Source organism: Pteropus medius, unplaced genomic scaffold, assembly GCF_902729225.1.
Source record: "Pteropus medius unplaced genomic scaffold, Ma_sr-lr_union100, whole genome shotgun sequence".
Taxonomy (NCBI): Eukaryota; Metazoa; Chordata; class Mammalia; order Chiroptera; family Pteropodidae; genus Pteropus; species Pteropus medius.
The window spans coordinates 61,682,787-61,709,795 of NW_024349800.1; the positions used below are offsets into that span (position 1 = coordinate 61,682,787).

At 48.3% G+C, this 27,009-nt stretch overlaps 1 protein-coding gene across 1 annotated transcript in view; it reads left to right on the forward strand.

Moving 5' to 3' along the window:
* The window catches only part of MBOAT2 (membrane bound glycerophospholipid O-acyltransferase 2), an 84,636-nt gene that overhangs the window by 21,044 nt on the left and 36,583 nt on the right, over positions 1-27,009 (forward strand). The window contains exons 2-3 of the mRNA XM_039888097.1: positions 11,555-11,700; positions 15,155-15,232. Of these exons, the coding sequence (XP_039744031.1) occupies positions 11,555-11,700; positions 15,155-15,232 (224 nt within the window). The remainder of the gene's footprint in view (positions 1-11,554; positions 11,701-15,154; positions 15,233-27,009) is intronic.

The following is a 27,009-nucleotide window of genomic DNA, read 5'->3' on the forward strand; positions in this document are numbered from 1 at the left end:
GTGTGGCTCTGTTTCTGTCTCTATATCTCTTTTTCTCAGAGTGTTTGTCCTTGGAACCTAGTGTCAACCTTAAAAATAAAATAGTCAGCAAAAATGAGTTTATTAGGGAATGCTGGACGAATTGCAATTTGGGACATGCACACTGTGGCGAACTATAGGCAAGTCTGGAGAAAAAGCTGTAAAGTGTTATTTTATAGAGAAAAAGGAGGAAGTTATGAGCAAAAGTTCGTTGGAGGAGATCGAGGTGGCGGTGGCTTCTCATTGGCTGAGATGTTGCTGGGTGAGGAGAAAATCTTCCTTTTTCCTGCTGGGGTAGTAGAGTAAGCTTCTTCCTGCCTAAATTTGTAAAGTAAGCTGCAGTGGGTAGTATACGTGTGAGAACTCCTTCTTCAGGGCTTCCCAGCTCCACTTTGGATGAGGTGTTCCTTTATTCATTTTCACACCAGCCACTATGTGGCGAGGAAGCCCAGGGCACATGGAGAGGCTGCGCGTAGGTGTCTGATCATACAGCCCCAGCGAGGGTCTCAGACGACAGACAGCAGACAGCATCAACCGTCTGACGTGACTGAGTGAGCCTTGAGATAATCTCAGCCTCCGCTGATGCCAAGCAGAGCAGGGATGCGACCTCCCTGCCCAACTGTGACCCAATTACAGATTCGAGAGCAAGAGAAATGTTGTGTTAAGCCACCAAGTTCAAGTGTAATTTCGACGACATCAAATTTCTCATTTTGGCATCCATGTGTTTTTAAAAATGTTCATTGAACTATAACATATGTACAGGGAAATGTCAGGTCTGTAGTGTATGGTTCGATCAGTTGTGACAAATGCACATACACTTATGTAACCCCTGTCCTGTACGACTAACCCTCGCGAAGGTGAACTCGGTAGACCAGAGTGTGAGGTGATGAATTGGAAGAGAGACGAATTTAGTTATCTAAATAGAATGGGAAGCTTTTAGAACTGAAAAAAATGAACTTTCTATTTTAGAACAGTTTTAAAATTACAGAGTCGTGTTGTACAGACAGTTTCCATGTAACCCACATCTGCTTTTTCCTGCTGTAAACGTGTCGTTAACGTTAGTGCGGTTTTGTCGTGAGGGGACCCTTATCGATACGTTATTGTTAACTAAACTCCCTACTTCACGTGTGTTCCCTTAGTTTTCACTCTAGGTGGGTGTTAGTTAGCCTGGGCTGCCGCTTCCAAATACCCGACACTGAGGGGCTTAAACAGCATTAATTCTCTCAGTTCTGGAGGCTGAAGTGCGAGCTCAGGGTTCTGGTGAGGCCCCTTTCCTTGGCTTGCAGCTGGCTGCCTCTTTGCTGTGTGTTCACATGGCCTGTGTGTGTGTGTGTGTGTGTGTGTACGAATGCACACGTGTGTGTAAGGAAGGATGAGGGGAGAGAGGGAGAGCACACTCTGGTATCTTGATTCTTAGAAGGGCACTAATTCCGTCATGAGAGCCCCACCCTCGTGACCTCATCTAAACCTAGTCACCTCCCTGGGCTCTGTCCCCAGATTCTATCTCATTGCGGGGTAGGGCTTCAACGTATAAACTTTTTTGGGCGAGGAGGACAAATATTCAGTCCACAACAAGGTCATTTTTGTGATCCAGGGTCCCATGCAGGACATTCCCGCATTACATTTTGTTGTCGTGGTTCCTTAGGTTCCTCTAGACTGTGACAGTGTCTGAGACGCTCCTGTTTTGGGGGACGCGGCAGCTTGGAGGAGTCCTGGCCAGGGACTGTGTAGATGCCCGTCTAGTGGCATCTAGATTTGTCTGATGTTTCTCTCATGATTAGTCCCGGCTCTTGATGTTTGGGTGGAAGACCACAGAGGTGCAGTGCCATTTTCGTCACCTCATGTCAAGGGTACTTACTTTCGCCCTGACGTACACGATTGGTGTTGACCTTGATCGCCTGGCTGAGGCAGTGTTTGTCAGGGCTCTCCACGGAGGTCTCTTGTTTTATTCCCTCTTCCACCTTGAGCTCATCGGAAGAGGCCACTGAGTAGCCCGCCCTTGGGCGCAGGCCGTCAGCTGCACCAAACGGAGGGATCAGCTAATCGGATTCACTTTTTAAAAGGACTCCTCAGTGAGTGGAGGGGACAGTAGGACCCTGGAGTGTGGCCGAGTGTGGGGGCGTCAGCCGGGCCGCCCTGGGAACATCGGAGGCGGAGCTGGCGTGACCTGGCGATGGGCGGATGTGGATGTGAGAGAGGGGAGTTGGGGGTGACCCCTGCCCCTAGGTTTTGGCCTAAGCAGCCGGGCAAACGATGGGGGAAGCGGAGGAGATGTGGCTTCCGGAGCGTGGGAAGGGAGGGCACGAAAGATTCTGCCGAGGCCGTGTTTGGTGCGAGCTGCGTAGGCTGCGGAGGGGGGCGGTGCGTGGAGCGCTGACCACGAGTCTGGAGTTCAGGGTGCAGGGCAGGGGGCTCGGGGCTGAAAGCAGCGATGCCATTGTGCTTTCAGACCAGGAATTTGCTTCGAGAGAATGAAGAGCCTGTGGTAATTTGACCAGAATGATGAGAAAAATTAAAATCAAACAAATATGTCTTTTCTGGGCACATTGTGACTAGAAGGAAGAAAACACAGGCGATCTTTCGGTGGCCGTCAGCGGCTCTCTGTGTCTGACGCTGGATCCCAGCTAATACAGCCAGATGCGCAGTGGAAAATTCAGAATTTGACTTTGGTGTCTTATAGCTCTCAGAAAAAGGAGTTGGAATTTTGGTGTTTTCCCTGAGGAACCGTGTGCATGTATTTTTGGGGGCCTCAAAGGCAGGCAGTGTTCCAGTGCATTGCATTTTATCTTCCTTAGAGGGAGCCAGGCAGGAAGTGGGGGTCCTCTGAATGAGCTGCGTTGCGATGTAGCTGCTGGCTTTTAGGGTCCCCCGCGGGGGACCCCGGCCCTCACGCCTCTTCCGGCTTGCCCGTGCTCACGCTCCACGCCCTCTTCTGTGACCAGTGCGGGCGACTGATTCTCCCATCTCGATTCCTCTCGTCATGATGGTGAAGATAGGGAGGCTGAAGCATTTGCATTATTTGGCGCCACAGTAGGAATTTTCAAAGATAACTTGGCAGTTACACATGAAATTATATAACATTTGACCATGCTGCTGATGACTTGAAGTTTAAGTTGTTTCAGAGCATTACTTTTTAGCTCATGCTTAATATTAGGATAGCATCAAGAACTTGGTCCATTACCATTTAGAAAATCGACTAAGTTAATAATATTGGGAGAATTTGTGGTTCTTTCCGTTTCTCTTCCCTGCCCCAAAGTTCTTTATTTACCGTCAGAGCCATTCGGACTACTATATCCTCCCTTTTCTGGGGAGTCGATTTTATTTTACTTTATTTTTATTTTTTAATTATTTTTAGATTCCACATATATTGGGGAGTTGATTTTAAAAATCAGATTTTCAGGAGACTGCATACAACCACCATGTGCTTTAGAGGGTGGTGAAACCCTTGCCCATGGTCCATCTTGGGGGCACCCTTGTCAGGCTCCCCGGGTGCCCCTCTTCGAGCTCATCCAAGAGAGGAGCGGCTTCTGGAATTTCGGGTCCATCATTTCCTCGCTTGTCTTCAGAGTGTTAACCGCAGATGTACGTGTCTTTAAATATCGTGTTTAGTTCTGCTCAGTTTTGACTTTTAACTTTTATATAAATCGTCCATTCTGTATGTTTTCTTCCAGGTCTTGTCTTTTAAATCGATAGTACTATGTTTGCGAGATACGTCGCTCTCGAAGCTGACAGCCGTGGCCGTGTTCTTCTATTTTCTCTCTGGTCTGGTGGGAACATGCTGTAACTTACTCGTGTTTTCCTATGTGTTTGGATGGTTTTCAGTTTTTTTACATGGGAACCGAATACCCATTAAACAGCGACTCTCGATCCCCGCGCCGCAGCCCCTGGAAACCTCTCTTCTGCGCCCCGTCTCCGTGAATTCTCTGTTCTAGACGCCTCATCGAAGCGGAGCCGGCGCCCTGAAGGGTGCGAGCCCGCTCCACCTCAGGCCAGCTGGCCCGGCGGGCGACCACGTGGGGGAAAGGATCAAAAGTGTGAATGACGTATGTTCGCTTTTCTTTTTCATTGTAAATTTCATAACCCACAGATGTCGATAGAGGTTCTTCTTATCTTCCCGCTGGGAAACGCAGCACAGCCTGTGGCTGCGTGGTCAGGCCATATTCATGCTTTATTTGGTGGCAACGAGCTGCTTCGGGTCCGCAGCTGTCGCCTGCCGTGTATGATGGGTGACACTCTGCAGAGACACAGTCCCATTTCTGTACATTGTCACGTGCAGTTCCCCGCAAACCAATTTCAGCCCTGCTGCTTTTTCTTAGAAACATGAGGGTAAGAGTAATCTTTTAGGGATAACCTTTATTAATGTCGTTCACCAACTTGACTATTTTGACTTTAATTAGTGATGAGCTTCCTGCAATGGCTGTGTGGGGCTGTTTAACATTTGCCTTGGAGCTGGGGTAAACTTTTGATACTCTGGGACGCACAGACGGCCCCCCAGCCCTGGCTCCCTCCCTGGCTAGGAGTTTGGCTGGTGGAGCCAGCGCAACAGGACCGTGTGGGGTCCTGCTCCGAGCACACCCTCCGGCAGAGGGTCCATGTTCACCTCCTGTGATCCACTCACCACATGTCACTGTATGGTTTGGAACTCAAACGCTCGTTGCGATTTGTATCAGAGCATCACTTTTTATCTCATGCTTAATATTAAGATAGCATCAAGCAACCAGAAGAAGAGGTTGCGCGTAATTTTGGAATAATAGGGTGAGCTATCTGAAAGACAATGTGAGCCTGAAGGTGTTTAACAACACCCTTGTTAAGGGCTGGTCGCAGGCCAGGAATGGGTGCTGAGGAGTACAGTAAACAAAACAGACAAAATCCAGGTTCTCCTGAAATGTACCTTTTAGTGATTATTGTAAAGATTTACTGTAGGACAACTTACGATGTGTGACATCAAGAGGCATAACAATCGTGATTTGTTTTGGTAGGAATGTCTGAAACCTGTAAAAGTCCTAAAAGAAAAAGTGAAAAGTTAAATACTTTGGCTCCTGCGGATAATGTATTCTCTAAGTGCTAAAATGTTCAAAGGTTGATTGCCAGGTTTTGGGTCGAGCAACTGAATTTATGATGGTGCATTTACTTGAGACGGGGAAATTTGGGGGAGAATTTGGTGGGGGGGAGGTCAAGAGTAACCTCTGGGCCACAGTATGTTTTAGATTACTCGCTAGACCATCAGGCGAAGGCGGGTGGGGTGGCAGTTGAGTAAGTAGGTAAAGACTACAATTTCAAAGTGAAGTGTCAGCCACGTAGGACGGAGTCCCTGAGAGTTCACTCAGGAAGTCGGGCTTTATTTATTGAGTCACAGAGACTCTCTGTGAGAAACTTGAAGTGATGGGAACTTTCAGTAAAATGCTTCTAGCTTTTTAAACCGTGAAAGCGACGCATGGGGAGAAATGTGGACATTTAAGTGTTCCACATCTGTATTCATTTCAAAATTGCTTGTCAGTTGCTGGTCTGCAAAGCACGATACTTGACTGAAAATGAAATATCCTTCCAAAAGTAAAGGTGTCTCAATCGTATTGGAGGGTCTTCAGTTAAACCCAAATGATGGTCAGTCTGAATTTATTTTTACTTAAAAACTTTTAAGCAGCTTTATTGAGGTATAATTAACATACAGCAAACTGTACATATTTAAAGTATAAAATTGGCTGTTTTGACAAATGTATCCATTTATCAAACCATCGCGGCAGTAAGGGCCACGCACGCCTCCATCGCCCCTTAGCGATGCCCCCTCTTGCCTCTTCCTGCTCTGCTTCTCCAGGTAACCGCTGATCTGCTTTTCGTCATTATAGATTATTAGTTCACGTTTTCTAGAAATTACATAAATAGAATTGTGCAGGAGGTACTCTTTTTTTTCTGAATTCTTTCAGTCTAATAATTTTGAGCTTCATTTATGTTGTGCGTCACAGTAGTTCATTTCTGTTATGGTCTAGTGTATGGATAGACTAGGATTTTTTTATCCAGTCATTGTGAATTTAGACTCCTCTTACTTTTTCCTTACTTTGTTTCTTCTGATTTGCTAGTATCATTTGTAACCACGTGAGTGACAAATACTTAGGTGTACACACACACACACACACACACACAGACATGTACACACTTGTGCACACACACACCACACGCTCTTGAGTTCCGAACCCTCTTAATAAAAGGGCTGTAGCTCCTTGTTCTTACATGTACTCCCCCGTCCTGTTTAGGGATGAGCTCCTTGGTACTCATTTGTCAGAGAAGGTTTGACAGGGGTTGGGATAGGAAGCAGATAAACCCTTCATGTCTGTGCTCTGTGTGATATCTTGGGATGCGCGTATAGTAAGTTTGTTTATTTTATCTGGATGAAATTATTTCAGTAGATTGCCTTTACTAAATTATGAGCTTCATAATTTAGCAGTTGTGGATGCAATTAACCTAGCACCTTTTAATTCCACAGGTAAATATAAATAGATTCCTTCTTAGTTCATAGGAATTTTGCATAGATGGTTAAGACTGAAAGTAAATGAGATAAGCTCATGAACCTAGCAGGAGGAAGATGCCCACTTTTAATCTCTTGATTAAATCATGTGCTTTCTGCTTCTGTTGGGCGCGTCTGGAAGAGCTTTGGTTTCTATGGGTGATCTGAGGTCACACTTCAGGGTCTGTCAGTTAATAAATCCCTGGGAGACTGGCCGTTTCTAACGCCGCCGAGTTCAGCACAGAGTGGGACGTGGTGGGGTGTCAGGGCCGTCACCGAGGGGTTCTCTGTGCCTCTGTCCGGGAGGGGAGAGGAGGGAACGTTCTAATAAGGCGCAGGCCTGTCCTGGCAGAGCGGGGCTCTTGCTGGCTAAACGCTCTGTGTTTTCTTTACGTGGGATTAGGATGGGCAGTTCCCATATGATTCAGGAGACAGGGTGTAGTCCCAAAAGGCATGCCCAATAAGTCCCTGTACTGTGTGTTCTCCTGACACCAGCCCGCCAGCTGCCATCCTACTTAGCAGCCATCACTGTTATTGCTCATTTGTGTTCTCTTGCCAGCCTGTAGGTTTTGTGGGTGAGAAAAGAATGTATCTTCATGCTTATATATTTATTTATTTTTATTTCCGGTTGCGAAGTTTCTATTTGTAGCAATTAGTATGAAGAGCTTTAAGCCCCTAAGAAAGATGGGAGGTAAATTCGAGCTGTTCCGTTCTTAGTAGACTACACTCCTTGATTTTAAGCAAACTCCTGAGGCGTGATTTTTTTACTCCCCTTTTTGTGATTCTTTTCCTGCCCTTTTTCTTTCAGTCCATTCAAAGCCCCAGTGGAGCGAAGCACTGCGCTCTGGGGTGGGTAGGGAGGGATTCATGGATGGATGAAATTTGTCTCCAGGCTTTGAGAAGCTCCTAGTCTAAAGAGAAAGTCAGACTCATAGGCCACCAGGTGACAAGGGCTGTTTAGAAATGGTTTAAAAGGGGTTTTGGAAGCCCGAGGCTATGAGTAAATGTGGCAGTGTGACCCCTTAGCTGAGGGAGGGCACCTGGGAGGGAGGGCAGATTTGGTGGAATGGTGAGAGAGATAGACCAGGGTGCAGTAGAGGACTCAGCGTGAGTGTCCAGTTTGAATTTCGTGCACGCTAGTCTTATTGGATAATCTGTAGATTTTTATGGTGCTTATGAAGACCAGATTCCCAAATTTTTGGTTTGAATTCATTTTCACCGTTTATGGGGAGATCATAGTTCTTCAATTAAATGAGTTTGGTGTTACTTTATCAATGTGGGTTCCAACAGTGGTGGAGTTCAGTTTATGCTTGAAAGAGTTGTTTGTTTTTCTATGCTAATGGGCTGATCATGTTTGAAAATGCTTATTACATCCCGTAAGACCCGGCCGGCCGTCACGTGGAATTTAGTGGGCTGAAGCTAGCAATGCTGACTCAGTGGAGAGAGATGAGATGACTATGCTCTTAAATCTTGGTGGTCAATTTTTTGTTTGGAAATTGGAAAACAAGCATGTATCACTTTTTAAAAACGCATGCATTTGGGGGTAGATAATAAATGCCCATAGTGCAAAATCAAAAAGGGAACGGGGCATACATTGGAAAATGTCTCCCTTTCACCCCTGTCCTCCACCCTGGAGGACAGCCGGTCACGGGGGCCCCCTTCCAGAGCTGTTTTCAGGGGATGTCCCCTATCCTCCACCCTGGAGGACAGCCGGTCACAGGGACCCCCTTCCAGAGCTCTTCTCAGGGGATGTCCCCTATCCTCCACCCTGGAGGACAGCCGGTTACCGGGGCCCCCTTCCAGAGCTGTTCCCAGCGGATGTGTATTACTGCGTGGAACCTCGGGGGTAGCAACTTCCAGAGTTGGTTAACTCAGGCCGAAGTCAGCTGAATTTTTCTGTCCTGGGGCTCCCTTCCTCTGTCCTGCCTGCTCTCCATTCTCCACTCCCAAATTACTGGGGGCAGTTTCTGTGGAGGCACATCCGGTCATTTGTATAGCAATTACTATGTTTTCAAGAAAATAGGTTTGAAAAAAGAAAAATCAAGTCTTTTTGGTCAAAATTTCTTTCCATTTAGAAGAGAGCTTCCGCAAAGAGGTGACCTGTAACAAGCCAAAACATCCATGGACTCGGCATAGGGTCTTTTATCGTGTTTATTAGCTATGGGAAGTAGCTGGCTGTGGATATTTTCTTAATTAGGGTGGCAGTATTTTGCAGAGAACATTTTTTAAAAGCCTTGCCTGTAAGAATCAAGTTTCATCTTCAGACATTCTCTGGAAGCAGAGAAGCAGCCTGGGCCAGCCTCGAATCAGCCAGACTTGGTCTGGGTCTGGGGTCCCTGTTGTTATAAGTGACCCCATTTTGGTTGAGTAAAGTGGGGGAAACGCCTTGTTCTAAGGATTAAGTGAGATGATCAGTGTGAGGGACCCAGGCAGGACCAACACCCGTACGTCGCGGCTGTGTCCATTCTCTTGCTGTCTCTCCCTCTCCAGCATCCGACCGTCCGCCGCCCCGCCCCGCCCCCCAGAGAGTGACTAAGCCACGGTTTCAGTTTGCAGAAGTTTCACCTTTAAGACCTTTCTTAATGTCTGGGCGTGTATGCATTCTAGTACTTTGTAAGACAGCACAGGGTCTGGGCTTCTGCACTGGAGGGCTCTACAGTTTGTTTTCTTGATGTGAATTATGCTGCCTGCTCCTCCTGGAGGTCACGGCACTGTCGTGTTGTCCAGACCCTTCTTGTCCTTCATGGCCCATTACAAGGCCCAGACGCCAGGTGCGCCTTTAGGGTACTCTCTCTCCCAGGCCAGGGGACTCGCTGCCCCTCCCCGGGTCCTCCCGGACCTGCGACACCCAGTTTGTTCTCTCGGGGCAGGACCCCCATGCCACATGTCTCTGTATCTCCTGCACGGTTACCTTGGCCGTAAGTGGGTAAAGCATGAATTGTTAAGCTCTGTGATATAGACAGGTCCCCGAACGCCAAGACTCAGTTTCCGCATCTGTAAAACGGGGCTTTCTGCTCTGGACTGCAGCTACTTCACCAAGGCCACCAGGATAGTTGCAGTCGCCAGATGAGGTGGCTTGCTGTGGACTTCATGCCCTATGACATCCGACGGTGACGTGGCCTCTGGAGCCTCCCCTCGCCCCCCCGCCCCACAGCCTGCTCCTTCTGCTTTACTGCTGTGACTTGGTCCCAGATGTGACCATTGCAGGTCTGTGCGGTTCGTCCCTGGGTCCTCTTGTCTTCCTGGGGCTCTCCTTCAGCTGCGTCCATTCCTCCCAGGTCCCCAGCTGCCTGCTGGCTCCAGAGCTGTCTTCTCGCCACCTTCCAAGGTGGCTCCTTGTCCCTTGGGATCCTCAGACTCAGCGTCCCTGAGGGACAGTTCTTTCTCCTACTGCAGCCTGCTCAGCCCCCCACATTGCCCTGTCTTGATTCATGCCGTCATCCATTAAAGATAATGACTCGTCGCCTCTCCCTCCCCCTCCCCCGCTCGTCTAGGGACCGGCCCTGACAGTCCTGTGGCCGGAGTGTCCTTTGAACGGGCTCCCCTCTCGGCCGCCCCGCGTCTCCACGCTCTCCTTTCCCAGGGAGCGTCCGGCACCGCGTCCCCACGCGTAGCGACGCTCCCATCGCCGCCCCTTCCTTTGCAGAAGCGGGGGATCGAGCCACTTTCTTCTTTCGAAAGTTTTCAGTGGGTTTTCATCCCTCAGGGGCTTGACTGTGAACTCCTCACGACAGTCAGAACCCCACTTCCCCACCCGCCCGTCCGACCTCGTCCCCCCGACTCCCCGCCGCCCCGTGCTCACCTGTTTCTGCGCCCCGGAGTGGCCTTCACACCTGCTTTTCCTGCTTAGAATGCCCTTTCCCTAATGCTCAGACAAAGCGGTCCTCACGCCCCGAGGATTCGAAAGACCTGGATGTGTGTGTTTGGGACTGTGGGGTCCGCCCCCAAAGGTTTCGATTGCAGTGAGGCGGGACCTCATTTCGTTAAACCGAGTCGAAGTGGATGTTTACGAAGATGGAGGAGTCTGTGTGTCAGTGACCAAGGACGATTCTATGGCGATGACCGTGTTTTGCTTTGTATTAGGTGAATACAGGTGGGTCTGTGCAGCATCTACGAGTAGACGGTGAGGTGCCTGAAACGGATTTTTTGTTGTTGTCGTCTGTACTTTTTTGCAAGTTTCTAATGTCAAATGGAGTTTTTTCTTTTATTTGTAGATTTTTAAGACACGTTTTCCTTCATATTTTACGAGAATTCCTCATGAGAGAGAAGCGATCTTTCTCGAGTCTTTAAATATCAGGAGTCTTGTTACTTTGTCATTTCTCGGGAGGAAGAAAGGTCGAGGGCGAGGACAGAGCGGCAGCCCGGCCCCAGCTCCGCGTCACTCGCGCGGGGGAGGGCGGCGTGGTCCCTGGCGTGGGAGGGCGAGGCGTCGACGGTGGCGGCGGGTCACTCAGTGGCGGTGGGGACTTGGGTAGACGCGTCCGCCCCCCCCGTGGCGTTCCGAAGGCTCCTTTCTCTGCACCATCATCCCTTCCACCCCAGAGCCGAGGCTCGTGCTTCCCGCTGTCCCTGACCCCCCGCCCGGCCTGGGGACAGACCGCCAGTGGAAGAGGACGCGTTCTGCCGGACCCTCCGGGATCTTCATCGGATCCTGACCCCAGGGTTTCTCTTCTTTTCGATCTAAGTCATTCAACACGTTTCCCTTTCGCTCAGGCCGTAGGGTACCCACCTGGGCTCCCCATTTCTCTGTCTGAACCCCACATCCACCAGATTCTTCCTGATCCCTCAAGGCCTTTCACCACACTGGGCGCCACCTGTCACTGTCACACGTAGCATGGACACTGTGCATCGTCGGTCCGTCACTTTGAACTCGAGGCTGTCATCCCTGGGAAAGTCCCTGATTTTTCTGTTTTGTTTCTTTTGGAAGATCTTAATTTTATATAACCTTGGTGTTTTTGTCCTGAGAATTTAAACGTGACAGCAAATTAAAAATTCAAGTCCGTGTTGCTAACGTGAAATTTTAATTTTTCTTTACAGGTCAACTTTGTGGTGTGCCAACTCTTTGCCTTGCTAGCAGCCATTTGGTTTCGAACTTATCTACATTCAAGCAAAACTAGCTCTTTTATAAGACATGTCGTTGCTACCCTTTTGGGCCTTTATCTTGCACTTTTTTGCTTTGGATGGTAAGTATTCTGATCCTATTTAAATGAAGACTTTGGATGTCTTTGTGAATCAGTGTGTAGAAAGATACATTATGCAGAGTTTTGTATACTTATAAAATTTAAAGCGTTTATTTTTAATAGAAAAAATAAAGAGTGGAGAATGGGTTTTGTCTCCAGTGTGGGCTCAGAGGGAAGTTTCGTTAATAATTTATGAAAAAGGACAGACAAAGCATAAAGACATTTTATTCTGTCATGAGGAATCCTTCTCACCTATTTTGCAAATAAATAAACTGTTTAAAATAGTTTTTTATTTCTGGGTAAGTGGGTTTTGAGAGTCTGGTAAAACCCATCAATAGAACTCTATTACCGTATTTTAGATTCTACCATTTACCGAAAAGAGGTTGGTTGTTTTTGGTGGGAAGAATTATTCCAGTGGAAAGCTCTCGTTTATGGCGTTTCCTCCAGTTAACTACTTCTTCATTGTCAGGGCTGCCCCCAGGGTTTAAAGTTAGAAACGCCACCTCCCCGTTTGTTCAGGTGCCTGTGGTTGTGTGACAGCCAGGCGTCGGGGGAGGACACCGCGCCTTGGCAGAGCTGCAGACCCGCAGTGGAAGGGCTGCTTTGTGGTTCATCACGTTTGCTGTATTCACGCAGATCCGGTCTCGGCCCTCAGTGCTGGCGGTCCCATCTTTCACTGAGCTTGACCGCTTGCCTTTTGGAAGACGTGTTAGTGCTCTGTCAAAATAATTGATCATTTTACCAACTTCTGTTTGGCCTAAGCTTTTTTTTTTTTTTTAAACTATCTGCAAGTTTCTTCTAACAGAATCCGCTTACAGTTTTCATTATTTATTTAACTGTCTTGATAACAGTGTCAGGTAAGGAACAGCGCTTAGCCTCTGCAGTCAGACACCCCTGATTCCACTCTGGTGCCTTGGCCTGGTGGCCGTGTGACACTGGATGTGTCACGCACCGCTCCTGGCTTCACTTTCCTTATCTGTAAAGTGGAGCCAGAGATCGCAGTGAGGACCAGCAGACAGAATGCTACGGACAGGGGCTGACTTAGCACAACAGCAGCTCACTGTGGGCGTGGAAGGTTACACGAGGTCAAGGCCATTGTTATCATGGTCTGTCATTACCATCGTCCAGTTGGTGGTCCAGACTAGAAATGTTTATGTTGGCCCCATTTCTTTTTTCGTGTTTATCGTGCAGTATTAGAGCAGTCCATTTATTTGTACGTCTTTCTCTCTAGACTAGAAGCGCTCTGAGGACAGAGACTGTCTCGTCGACTCTTTATTCCTAGTGTCCAGTGCGGTGCCTTTCAGAAAGTACAGATGTTCAGGAAAGATCAGTTGAATGATCAGAGGCCTCTCTCAACCTTTTAAAAACATGCTCTTATATACTAACAATAAATTTTATACTTGCCTTTAGTGCGATTTGAAGTTCAAAATAGGTAAAATGTGATATCTAAAAACAAACTAAAGTTTTGGAATAAAGGACTGTTTTGTTCTCAGAGAACTTAGGCATCTTGAAAGATTATAACACGTAATTCATCGGGTTCCACCTCACCCCTTGAAGAATCAGCTAATGGACACGTTGCCCAGAAAGGAACAACTTTAGTTTCAATGTCAGTCAGGATACCAACTTTTAGTTTCTTCAACTCTAAAATGACTAGGGTTGGATTATAATAGACTTTTAAGATACCATCTTTCTTGAATTTTTACATTAATAATAACACTTAATAGTTGAGTGCTTACTGCCTGCCAGGTACCCCAGTCAACACTTTTCTTGAATTATCTCTTCTAAAAAGTACTAAGTGGCTACCGTGTATTTATTATGCTCGTTTTTCTACTGAGGGCAAACGGAATAGCTGCATATGGGAAATTATAAAGAAAATCACCAGTGCTGTCAGGGAGCAGAAAAGCAACTTGATGCTTGTCACGGAGGTTGGTGAAACAGAGGTGAACGCAGATCTGCTCTGTGTGGGTAAACGTCACAATAATAAAGGCTTAGTACCAGGAGGCCGGCTCCTCAAGATGCCAAGCGTGCCATCAGAACACGGCGCGGGGGCATTGGGCACCTTCAGGTGGTGTGAGGCTCCATGGCGCTGTTTGAGAAGAGAAACTCTTAGTTTCTACAGTTGTCATTTATTCCTCATCTTCCAAGGAGATTTACTTAGAAAAGAAAAAATATTTCCCCAGGAGTCCTCAGATTTTATTTTTGTTTGTTTAAGACAAGTATCTTTAATGAGTTCTACTCTCGATTAATAAAGGCCTCTTCAGCATTTTCACATTACATTCGTTAGTGAGTGGTTAATGCCGGCAGTGCACAGAAGGCGGAGAATTAGTTTGAAAAAATGTGTGTTTTAATCATATTTTTTCGCTTCCTCCTGTTTCATATATGGTTTCCTGCTTCCTCGTGGTCCTCTCGTAGTAGCGTGAGTGCGTGTTTGAGGTGGGATGAGAGACGGATGGACAGGCTCAGTGACCCACGGACGTACTCTCTGCAATGAGTAAAATAAGTTACTTCTATGGGCCTGCCTTGGAACCTGCTTCCTATTTGTACTATTTCTATGGAAAAATTTGTTCCAAAATTTAAGTAACTTTTCCATGATGATTAGGTTAAAACATAATTTTAATCATACGTTAAGATCCTTATTAATACATTTAAATTGTGTGCAACAATTTGAAATTTTTTTTCATAAATTATTCATGCCATCAAAAGAGAAAGAAATATGCACACATAATTCAGGGATAGTTTGGATTGATTTCAAAACCAGAGATTCTAATCATGTTTTGCATGAATTTTGTGAAACGAATGGATCAATTAGTTCTCATTTAATGGTGAATTTCTACATGGAAAATGCTGTGTTGGCTCAACCAGAACGTGATTTTGTAGGTCAATTACTGCAAATTGAGTTGACTAGATTTGTACAAGGAAGCTTGTACAAAAAACGTGACTTGAGCCATCACGTTTTCAGAATGAATAGATTCGGGTGTATGTGCCTTTCAGTAAATTCTAATATTTAGTACTTTGCTTTGAGTAATACTTGAAAAGAGAGAGTACAAAGCTGATATTGGAGAAGTTCATTTGGGGAAACAAATAACTGATGTTCTGACAGGACAAGTCTGAAATCCAGGTTTATGACAGCTTTTCACCACTGTGCCTTGAGTTATGAGACAAGCTGTAATCCGGAGCCACATAACCCCACGGCGCTTTCACGTAGCTCAGGAGAGGTGGAATCCCAGGGTGCCGAGTGTGCCTTGTGGGGTTTGGTTTTATTTTTCCCAGCTCTTTTGGGGCTTGCGGTATGGGCCTCCCCCTCCAGGGTGTTTATGGGATTTTAGGCTTTGGAGATTCGATTTCTCATTCTGTATCTGGGAATGTTCTGTGTTCCGCTTAAACACTTTGCAGCCTGAATTGTCTCACCTCGAAGTTTGCGAATGGGCACTCCTAATAGCGCTCTCACTTTTTATAGGTATGCCTTACATTTTCTCGTACAAACCGGAATCTCCTACTGCATCATGATCATTATAGGAGTGGAGAACGTGCACAAGTAAGTGTTCACTTCGTTCACATCTAAATAAGTATTTCATTATAATAGAATTGGATCAAAATAGAATTTTATTTTACAGCATTAAAAATTATTCTGAATTGTAGTTTCTTTCAAGACCTGTCATAAATACAAAAATAAAATCATTCGCATGCATCACTCTTCTGTTTACTTAAAGCAGGGTTTCTAAACCTCGGCATCGTTGACATTCAGGCCGGATAATCTGTGATGTGCAGGGCTGTCCTGTGCACTATAGGACGTGTAACAGCACCCCTGGCCTCTGCCCTCTAGGTGCTGGCGCATCACCCCCACAAGCTGTGACGACCAGATATTTTCAAATGTTCCTTAGGGGGCAATACTGCCTCCCTTTAAGAACCGTTGGCTTCGTCTAGGGGCGACGGCAGTGGAAAGGAGCGAGATAAATAGATTGGAGAGAGATTTAGAGGGACTTGGTGATGGATGGGAAGTGCAAGCATGAACGGTGTCAAGGATGACGGCTTGAAACGAAGAGCAGAGGAAAGCACCGTTCTCTGAGGCACCAAATCCTGGAGGTGGGGGGTGTCTAAGGGTACACATTGCAAGTGGGCATGTAGTCAGCACCTAAAACAGTGCTTAGGATGCAGTAAATACTTAGTGAAGCTCTGGTGAATAAATGAATATTGACTTTAAAGCAGCCGTCCCCAACCTTTCTGGCACCAGGGACCGGTGCTCCTATGAGAATCTAACGCCTGATGCTCTGAGGCGGAGCTGAGGCGGTGATGCTGGCACTGGGGAGCGGCTGCAGATACTGATGAAGCTTTGCTCACTTGCCAGCTGCTCACCTCCTGCTGTGCGGCCCGGTTCCTAATGGGACATGGATTGGTATCAGTCCCTGCTTCAGAGTATCTGCAGGAGCTGGCGGCTGGGCGTAGACGTCTAGGGCAGAGATGTAAGTTTGAGAGTAGAGATATAGAAAACATACTTGGTTGAACACCCAGGGGCAGAGCATAGCGGTGGGTCCCACCAGCAGATCCTGCTGGGAGGGTGGTCCCCTCATAAGTGTGATGGCACGTGCACTGTATTTCTGAATTTGGAAACATATGATTCCACGAATTTTGCACGAGGAAGCATGGACCTATAGCTAATTGATTAGCTTTTTTCCAAATCTCATTCTCTCTGGTGTCTTCAGTGCTCGACTTCTTGGTCATCCCTGTTTTGACATCCCGCCTTCTCTCAGATTCCGCTGAGTGCACCTCTGGCCGCCCCGTTCCGTCTGTAAAGCGACACTTATAGTTCTTGGTGTTTTAATTTTCATTTTTATAAGAAGAGTAAAATATTTTTTTAGTGTTTCAGGTGAAGCAGTTTGTGTACCATTATGACCCTATTTTTAAAGTGTTGCAGAGATGACAAGTTCAAAGTGGTACTGTATTTAATGTCAGACAAAAAGAACTGTGTATGTTTTTAATCTGGACAATGGAAGGAAAACATAGCTAGGTCACTAACAGCAAAGGACTTGTATATTACCGTGTGAACAGAAGAAACATTGGAAGGTTAGTAAATACACATCTAGTAAAAGGAAATTGTTCCTTTTTCCGAAAGGCAATGGGCATTCCGCGAAGTCAACTTCGTAGTTCTCCGGACCTGCGCTGTCCAGTAGGATAGCCATTTATTACATGTGCCTGTGTAAACTTAAAGTAATTAAAGTTTAAAATCCAGTCGTTCAGTCACACGGCCAGATTTCCGGGGCTCAGCAGCCACCAGTGGGTATTGGCTACTGCATTGGACAGAGAGGGAACATTCCTGTCATCTCAGGGACCACGCAGCGTTAGGGACGTAGAGTTGTAAACGCTGTCGCGTTACGCTTTTACAGTTAGTGTTCGGGAGGCAAGTACTGCCTGCGTACGTGCTGCCTGCGTACGTGCTGCCTGCGTACGTGCTACCTGCATACGTGCTACCTGCATACGTGCTGCTGCTGTTTAGAGCAGGGCGTCGCTGCCCGGATTGGACACTGTGGATGAGCGTGTTGGGGCAGACGGCTTGCCGTGTTGGTGGTTAGGGCAGTGGCAGGAGGTGGGCTTGAACGTGGAAGTGTGTGTTTTGGCCTTCAGTTCCATTTCATAGCTGTACTTGTCTTTCTCTTTGACTTTGCTTTTTCTTTCTTTTTCTTTTTGTGTCATCCACATATGCTTATTTTTTTTCACTTAGGCCTTTACGTTAATTTAAAATGTTTTTAACTGATCAGACTTTAAGAATTTCACTTTAATGTATTAGATGGGACTTATAGCATTCCTAGGTGTTGGCCAAAGATATTATGTGTCATATAGTTTCATTTTTTTCTTTCGGTCTAGTTTTACATGGTATGTGCAATGTATTTCTTTGAACAGGAGGGTTTAAGTCTTTATTTTATTTATTTATTTATCTTTTTGGGTTTAAGTCTTTAAAATGAAGGATTTGGTCTTCCGTGAGTGCTTAACAGTTTAAAAATTCACGAATCTCTCTGCTTTATGTACTTTATAAGATTTCATGGTATAGTTGTACTGTATAACAAATCCATGTATACATTAAAATATTTTAATATAAGCTTTATTTTGGTAGCTTCCTTTAATGCATGTATATGTTGTATTGTTCTGATCCATATCTAATTTACCTTTAAGACTTAATCTATTCTAGAACTCAGTGCTCTTTCTAGTTTATATTTTCAGTTAAGCTTTGAAAATTTTGAGGAAAACAATCGAAAACCTTAGGTGATAGAGACAAAGAGAAAAGTTTCGAGGGTTAGAATGTTCTATCTATTAGGACGTTAATGCTCCTCAACTAACAGAGGGAGAACTTAACTTTTGCTAGATCTGCCCAGCATTTCCAAGAGCGAGGTTTGGCAGACTGTCTGCAGAGGACCAGATAGCAAGCATTCTAGGCTTTGCAGGACAGGCAGCCTCTGTCGCAGCTCTTCGGCTCTGTCATTGTCCTGCAAAAGCACCGTAGACGAGATGTGAACCACTCAGCTCAGCCACGCTCCCATGAGACCGCAGCAATGGGCAGTGGACTGTGCTCAGCCAACAAGTGCTCTCAGCACGCTCCTGCACAGAGATCTTAACAGGGGGAGGGGGCAGTAGTTTCAAAAATACAAAATAAGCGTAAGTTTGCCAAGTGATCATTTGAAACTTGCTGTAACACAAATAGTGGGACACGTGAACTTTCTTTAATGATTTACTGCGGATTATTGTTCTGAAGCAGGTGGTTTCTGAAACGTGGGTTGAAATGTTTGCCTTCTTCTTGGCATAGCTTTTGCGAGAAAGGCTAGTTGAAATGATGCACAGCCTGACGTTTAATACTCAATGTGATTAAGATGATTTTAAAGAGTAGTAAAACCACAGGATAGAAGAGCGACCTAAAAAAATCAGTTTTATTTCTACATATTAGAAATGAACAGTCTGAAAGTGAAATTTAAAAAAATCCATTCATAGTAGCATCTAAGTAATAATAATGTGCTTAGTAATAACTTTATTAAAAGAGGTGCGAGACCACTACACTGAAAGTAAAAATCACTGCTGATAAGAACACCTAGATAGATGGAGAGATGTACCATATTCATGGATTGGAAGACTCAGTATCGTTAAGATGGCAATTTCCCACAATCGATGAGTGGATACAGTGCAATACCTATTGAAATTTGGTTGCAAAACCGACTGTATAAATTCACTAAAATTCATCGACCTCTTACTTAAATTAGGTGTTTTATGGCATGTAAACTTTACTTCAGTAAAGCTGTTAAAAACACAAGAGCATTATAAAGAGAAATGCAAGAAGGAAGATCAATATTAAAATAAAATAGCATACTTTTTGAAAGTTGGTTTAGGGAGTTTGTATATTTTCTCATTTCAGCAAATTTATAGATGTTCACATGCACCTACATTTTTCTGAGTTTAGTTATGAGCGAAGGGCCAAAAGGAACATCGAAGACCTACAGTGTTCTCAGAGGAGGGGAATGCAGATGTTGAAGGGAGAGCTGAGCTATCTGTAAATATCGAAAGGGGACATGTCTGTGTTGTTCGGAGCACTGAAATGGAATTGGACTTTGAAGAGGCACGGTTTTTTTTGGCCCGAGGAAGGACAGCCTCAGTTATGGGGAGAGTGTTTAACAGTGAGATTTGCGGGGCACTGCGTTTGTCACTGGCGATGCGTAAGTAGATGCTTGGGGGACGCTGGTTTGGCTGCTATAGGATGTGGTCGTGCCAGATGCCATCCAGATGCTTTTCTTATGGGAGCGCCTGACAAGCCACTGTCGGAGCTGCTGGAACCACAGAATGTGAGCTGTTCGTGAGCACCTTCACCCCCACCCCTCAAGCCCATAAAAGGCCCTAAGTGAAATTTAGAAGTTCTGCGGTTTGGTGTGCATTCCCTGTCCTCTCTCTTTTATGCCTTAGTTCATTTCTTCTTGCCCTTTGGGTACCCCGGACCTTATTTATTTATTTACTTTGTCTTCCACCAAAACCTGGGGAAGGGGAAAGCAGAAAGGGGGCTGACTGTGTGCCAAGCTGAGTGCCGAGAGCTTTCCACTGGAGTGGGGTGGCGGCACCCTCATTTTACAGGCCAGCGAATGGGGACTCTGAGTTGCTAGGTAACCGTTTGAGCTCAGGTAGGTTGGAAGTGACAGATTTGAACCCACGTCTGCTCTGTCCCAAGGCCTGTTGTTTATTCTTCCATAACAAGCTGTTTCAGGCAAATTAATTTCATTTGACTGAAATTCTTCCCACTGTCTGTCACAGGCAGTATTTTTGGTCTTTATCTCTGCTTGTGAAATGGGAAGGTGTCCCTGTCAAAGGAGTGACAGCCGTCAGCACACGGAGGGGAGTCTGTCCTGAGAGGCGGGCTGAGGAAGTGTGGCTGAGTTTCCTTCTCTTGGTTTTGGCATCTTGCCGTGTTTGAGAGCTGTCTCCAGGGTTTCCTCGGGCGTGTGCATGTGTACGTGTGAGAAATGGTTGGGACTTATCCTTCCTACCTTAGATGACCTCCCTGTTCCCCCAGAGGTCATGAGCTCTGGGGATCAGTGGCCGGAGCCTGTCTCCCGGGACCCATGCTGTGCGGAGGGCGGACTCTCTCTGTAGCTGCAGCCCCGAGACCCGGAGCTGGCTCGCTTCAGCATAAGTTCTGAAGTTTGCCCCGGCCCCAGTCTCCCTGTGCTGGGAACCCCCTCTGCCCAGCCTCCCGTCACCGCACACCTTTCCCTGGGCTGCAAGACGTTCGTCTCACTGCCTGCCAGTTTCTTTTAGCCTCCATGCTGGGGTGTCGGTCCCCAGGACACGTGCCCCCAGGGCGGGGAGCAGTGAGCAGCGGGACTCACTGAGCAGAGTACCTTGTAGGGCTCGGGGAGCATGTGCCTCATGCAGAAGGTGGGGAGGGGGTGGCAAATAGACCGCGTCCACGCGAAGGAGCCATATGCATCACACTCAGGGCCGACCTTCCTGGAGGCCACGGTGCGTGACTGTGACACGCACAGGTGACAGCTAGGCTTTAACTGGCTGAAGGGACAGTGCGGAAGGGCTTTGCTGGCAGGATGAACAGCACGGGCACAGGCATTTAGGCACGAAAGAGCATGGCGGGGAAGTGTCACTAGCTTAACACATGGCCGGGTTGTCGGGTGTGATTGGACTTGTGTGTGTGGGCACGTGCTGCGGGGAGGGATAGTGTCACACCCACAGGGACACTTCGTGAGGCCTCCCATCTCTCTTGGCTGGAGTATATTATTTGGGTAGTAGTTGCCTTGTCCTATCAGATGAGAAACAAATTAATCAAATGTGATTTGTGTACTGACGGGTATAGATAGGACTGAATTCTTACTGTTTTAATCTAGTATTTCTCTAGCACATTCCATTAAAAAATGGGCACACACGTGCCTTGCTTACAGAAAAACGTATGAGAATAATTCCGACATGTATCTAGATGTGTGCCCCAACTAGCCACGCTCGGATGAGTGCGCAGTGAGTGCTGTCTGTGCACGCGGTCCCCTCACACGGACGTCAGCTGAGCGGCTGCGGTCCAGATGCACGCACCTCTGTCTCTCCCTCTCGGTTGGAACCTGGACCCTGTCTGTCTTCTATACTGATCTGTCCCAAGGTCCTAGCAGACTGCCTGGCATGTGGCAGGTCCTCAGCAAATATTCGCTGTCAGAATGAGTCCAAGACGCAGCCTGTTCTTCCCCTGCCACCCTCCGAGAGCACGTTCTCCATCAGCATTTTCCTGTCGTGGAAACTGCAGTCTCTCTCCTCCATGGCCTCGTCCACTCCGTCCCCTCTGCCTGGAGGACTGTCCCTCCTTGTCCCTTCTCTCTTCCTTCAGGTTCCCTTTACTGTTATGCCCATAGAGTCTTGTCCAGATGCCCTAACCGAGGACGGATTATTTGTCACCACTCTCATGGAATTGTGTTCCTTTCTTCTGCGAATTTATCCCGATTCTTAAATTATAAATATTTCGAAGAGCCGAGGAGCGTGTTTTGCCTTTGCAGACTGCAGATTCTGTGTTGGCAGACATGTCGTGCCTGTCTTGTTTTCTGAATGTGCAGAACCTCGGAGATTGTGCGTCCTCAGTAAGCGTCTGTTGAGTGAAAGAGTGGATGAGTGGATGAGTGGATGAGTGAATGGTCATGTGACTTCCGCACCAGAAGCTCCTGCTTTCAGGTCACTGCCTGTTCCCTCCTCTAGGACCCTGGGCTGCGTGCTGGGCTGCCCCAGGGGAGTTCGTGAGCAGCCGCTGCCCTGGGCGTCTCTTCCGGGCAGAGCACAGCCCCAGCCCCAGCCCCATCCTCGGACCGGGGCCTGGGCACCTGCTGGCCTTTGCTTTCGTCTCTGTTCCCAGGGAGAGTGGAAGGGGCGGGGCGGGGGGTGGAGAGAGCCCCCCACGTAGGCCATGGAAGCGGGGTGCGGAACCGTGTCTCAGCTCGGCCGTGGGGGTCGGGACGGCGGTGCGGTGGCCCCCCCTGTGCCGGCCACGCTTCGTGGGGACCCGAGTGCCCCCGCCCCCCGCTGTGCCGACCACGCTTCGTGGGGACCCGAGTGCCCTGCACGTCAGTTGTTTTGTTTTTTAACTTTTCCATGGGAAAACTAGTTTCGCGTCTCAAAAAACCTGACTTTTGGAACGCAGAACAAGGAAGGTCCATTATTTAAATACGAGCAGCAGAAATGTGGGATGGTTAAAATGGAAAGGGTGGGAAAGGCCGTTGGCCTTGGGAAGTTAAGCGGAAGTATTTTCTTTATGACTCGGCGAGTCATTTTCAACAAAACAACCAACCTAAAGAAATAAGTATAAAAGACACACGTGACTGTCAAAGGTTTTCGTGTCTGTGCGGCGATGTCGGGCAAGCTGACGGGTTGCCGAGCTGGGTGCGGGGCTGTATTGTAAGCGTGTAGCGAGGTGATTTTGCGCCTGCCACCGTGGGCTCTGTGACCAGCGTGAGCAGACAGACATCCGTGGTGTTTCCAGATGCTCAGAGATGGTGGACATGTGGTCCTCACCCTCTGGTTTGCTTGGGGACATTAACACTGCCAGTCATGCAGCAGATACTCATGACGCTGAGGCCGTGTCCAGCGATGGATCAAGGACACGGCCTTCACAGGAGCTTCCCGTCACCCTCCCAGCCGCACTGTGACTGCAGTTACAGAGGGCCCTGTGCTTAGGGCTGAGGAAGCATAAAGCAGGGAGAGGCACGTGGGAAGCAGTAGAACCCAGACTGTTTAAGTATCAGCCGTACTGCATATTCAGCAGAATAAAACAATCGGAAACAGAGTACAGATATTTAGTGTTAAGTAGAATTATGCTAAGGTATATTTTTAAAAATTGGGAGATATTAAAAAAAATTTTGTTCAGACGCCTCCTTTATTGATGATGAAATCAAGCAGCATGCGATGCCGTGAGAAAGGGTGGATTCAAACCCCGTGGCCTTCACGATCGGACGAGCCCCGGTTCAGAGTCGGAGGTGAATGGCTCCGAATTCAGGCCCTGCTAAGTTGTCATTGGCTTTGGACCTTGGCCACGTCACTTTCTCTTTTCACGTCTAAATTAGATTAAACCAGTAACTCAGTGGGAGCACCTGCCTCCCTGCTTCAGCCTGTGGCTGTCCAGGTGAGCCCCGTCTGCATAAGGGGCTCGGCCACCAAGAAGAGGCACTCCAATTCCGGATGCAGTGCTTTGAAAGGTCATTCTTAGTGACACAGTGCTTTGGTGGGGTTCGTTTTCTCCTCATGACGTCGTGTCAGAACCTGTAGGTGTTCGCACTGTGGTTTTCACCGCCGTGCGTGGTGAATCATTTTTCACGTTTCGCCCTCTCCAGAATGCAGACGCCTCAGCAGGGATGTCTCACTCATTTGTTAACCAGCGTGTTGAGCCCACGGATGACAGACGCTCAGCCAGCGAGGTTAGCCGTTGTCCTCTCGGACGAGGATTTGTGGGTCCTCACTTTCGCGTCTTTTTTCCGTAGGTCTGGTTTGGGTTGGGTTGGGTATCGTCCGCCGAGCGCACTCATGCGCGCTGCAGGCCTTCAGCGGCCTGGCTGGCAGGTCGACTCGGCCGCCCTGCTTGCGTTTCTGGTCTCCTGTCCTGCTCAGTCCTCTTCCCCCAGGGAAGGGCGAGGCACTTTTAGCTGACGTGGCCCTGCAGAGCAGCTAGGATGGGGGCCATTTTCACCGTCCTCTGCCAGGACTGACAAGACGCCTGCCGAGTGGATTCCTACACGAAAACACGGGGGAGACTGCCTGAACTCTGCTGGCAAGCAGTGATGGTTTGGACGTCCCACATGGCGGGCAGAAGCCTCAAGTCACTTGAAAATTTGTCCTCCCTGAAGTTAATTAGCAGTGCTTGGTGGCTCCACAGGAACTCTGTGGGGAAAATATTAACTTCACCGAAGTCAGTCCCCGATCCCACGAGAGGGAGCAAAATGTGGCAGGCGGGGCACCAGACGCTTAGCGTTGTCCTTTCATGCGCTCTGTGGACCATATTTGAAAGCCTCACAGTGGTTTGGAATAAAGGTCCAGGTCCGTTTGGTGTTGCTGTGCTAGAAATTGAATTGAAAACCATGAGTAATTCTAGAATTGATTTTTTAATTCATCGTATCCTCCTAATAGTTAATGTTTCGGTAATCACTGTGCATCAGCCATCGTGCATAGTGCACGCATTGTCCCTAAATGTGAGCCCAGCCCTCGCAGGTGGGCGTGGCAGACCGGTTTCCCAGGGCGACAGGTAAGTGGTAGATCTGAGATTGGGTCTGGGCGATGGCACCCAGGGCCCTAAGCCTTTTCCTTCTGCACTGTGTTACTTCTGAGCATTGAGCATTATGATTTTGAGGATGTGTCATTAAAAAGAAATGACAAAATAACTAAAGCCTTTACTATTTTAATGTCAGTTGACTAAAAATAGAATTGAAAGTACTTTTAGATAAATTAGTGTAGGAAAAAAAATACTGACTTCCTCCTACTTGTCTCTAGCCTGTTAAACAGCCCGTAGTCCAAGCAGTTACGGAAAGACAGGCAAAAGGCGCGAGAAGAAATGTCTGGTGGCCTGAGAGCTGGCCAGGCGTTGTGGTGAAAGGACGTTACAGCAGTGAGCCTGGGAATGTATTTTTCATAGTGTGAATGGAGCTTTTGCTTGAACTTAATGAAGCCCAGATCGTGGTCTCTTCCTGGCTTAGACGTTAACCTCGGCGTGTTGCGGGGGGCCTGCCTTCGCGTGACTTGCCTTCGGAACGAGGTAACGCCCACGCCCCGGACGGCCGCGGATGCGTGATTTCTCTTCGGTTCTCTTTAGTTGACATTTTTCAGTTCCCTGTGCCGCTCTTTTCAAAGATCCGTCTCAATCTTAGCTCCCTTTAAATGCATTCGCTTCATCTCTATCCTCGGGAGATAAAGATTCAGAGTCAGGCCTTTAGGAGGAACAAACAAGAGGCGGCGGGGAAGAGACCTCCGTGGGGAGATGTGAGTTGACCTCTGCAGGTGTTGCCGCCTGGGCAGAGAAGGTGGCTGCCCCGTCTCTGGTCCTGTTCATTGCCACCTTTGCCCACATGTCTAAAACCAGATGCGTCCTGGGCCTCAGATCTCTCCTTTCTTACTTAAGTTCCCTTGTGAGCAGCCAAGCCGGATAGTGAGATCAACCTCCCGTCTTCCTCCCTGTCCCCTCCACATCCGGCCACCACCTAGCGCTGTCTGTGCTTCAGTTTCCGCGGGGGCCGCTCTGAGGGTCGGACGTTTGTCAGGCACTGGAGGCAGCGCCTGGCACGCGGTAGGCCCTGGTCAGCTGGTATTAACGCACCCCTCCTGATGCGTCGGGTCCCCTGCTGCTCTGCAGTGCTAGCCCTGTTCACCGCCTCGTCCCTGGATGCCCGTGTCCGTCTGCCAGCTGGTCGTGCTGCCCCTCGGTCTGTCCCGCACCCCGCTGCCCAAACGATCTTTTTGAACACCGGCCCAGCCGTGCCTCGGGCCTTCGCCCCGCCTTCCTCTCCACTGGCGGACGCAGCGCCGGCTCCTGGACCGAAATCGTCGCCGCCACAGCGGCCACTCGTAGCTGTGCACACACACTCCACCGCGCGCGCTCGGTTCCTCTGGACTCGCCGGGAGCCCGCGCCCCAGCCTGGACCCTGCTGGTTTCTCGGAGCCCTGCTTATCTGTGACCTCTGGGCTGAAGCCCGTTCCCCTTCCCCCCGTCCTGATGTCACTCTCACCTGTACAGCTCCTGCGCTCCTGACCTTACACTGTCCGTCCACGTTTGTTCACGGGCGCGGGGCCACCAGCACGAGGGCCTGACCCGGAGCCCCACCGCCTTCCGCTGTCGCTCAGCTGCTTAGTAGCTTTGCCACACTGTCCGGGTTATTGTCGTCCCTACCTTCAGTTTCCTCGTTTGTCAGTTAGGAGTAATGGCGATGCCTGCCCCGCAGGTGCGCAGTGAACGCGATGTGAGATAACACAGCGCACTTCGCTCGTCTGAGAGACCACCGGCTAAGCCGTGCCGCCATCCTCTGCCCCACGAACAGGGATCACGTGTCAGCAGCTGCGAGAGGACTCTCGATTTCCAGCGTGTTAAAACGGGGCACGCGGAGCCCCATGCTGGAGCTGGTGGGAGCCGCGCTGGGGTCAGCCTGTCCGCTTTGCCGCCCGCACTGGACTCTGAGCCCGAGCGGCTGGGGACTGAGTTCCTTGCAAGCTTGTGCTCTCAGGTGGCACCAGACATAAAGGATTAGAATGCGCGTTTGAACACAGCTGAATCGACTGTGCCCACGAGCTGCCCACGCGTGTCCCGAAGCCCACACCAACGGGCAGACTGGAGAGCGCCCCTTGTCCCAGGTCCCGGTTTCTGAGAGACCCCGACCCGCTCGGCTCTGCTCACCTCTGGTGGGGGCTTCTTCCTGGTCCCGCTTCTTGGATCTTTTGTATCGTAAGCTGAAGTAAGGATTATGGAAAACTGTAATTCACAGTCTTTCTTGCTGCCCTTGCTTTTAAGACCTTTGCAGAATTAACTGAATCACTCTATTTTCTTTTTCTGCTTTCCACCTAAATATTTTTTTTCACCCTGAAGTATAATGGAAGAGAGACGAGTGACCTTCTGTGAGGGTGGGAGGGTGATCAGGACCCTTATTAAAATGCAGCCCCTGAAGAAGAGAGGGTGACAGGCTTCTCGTCCAGGGTTGGTGGTGGCCCGAGGTCTTTGAATTGGGGAACGCTAGGGGTGAAGTGAAGCTTTTCCCAAACATTTTTTCTTCAGAGTCCTGGTTTTAGTAGCAACTGGAAGGGGCTAAAATCTGGATGCGTTTTTCTTTTTTTTTT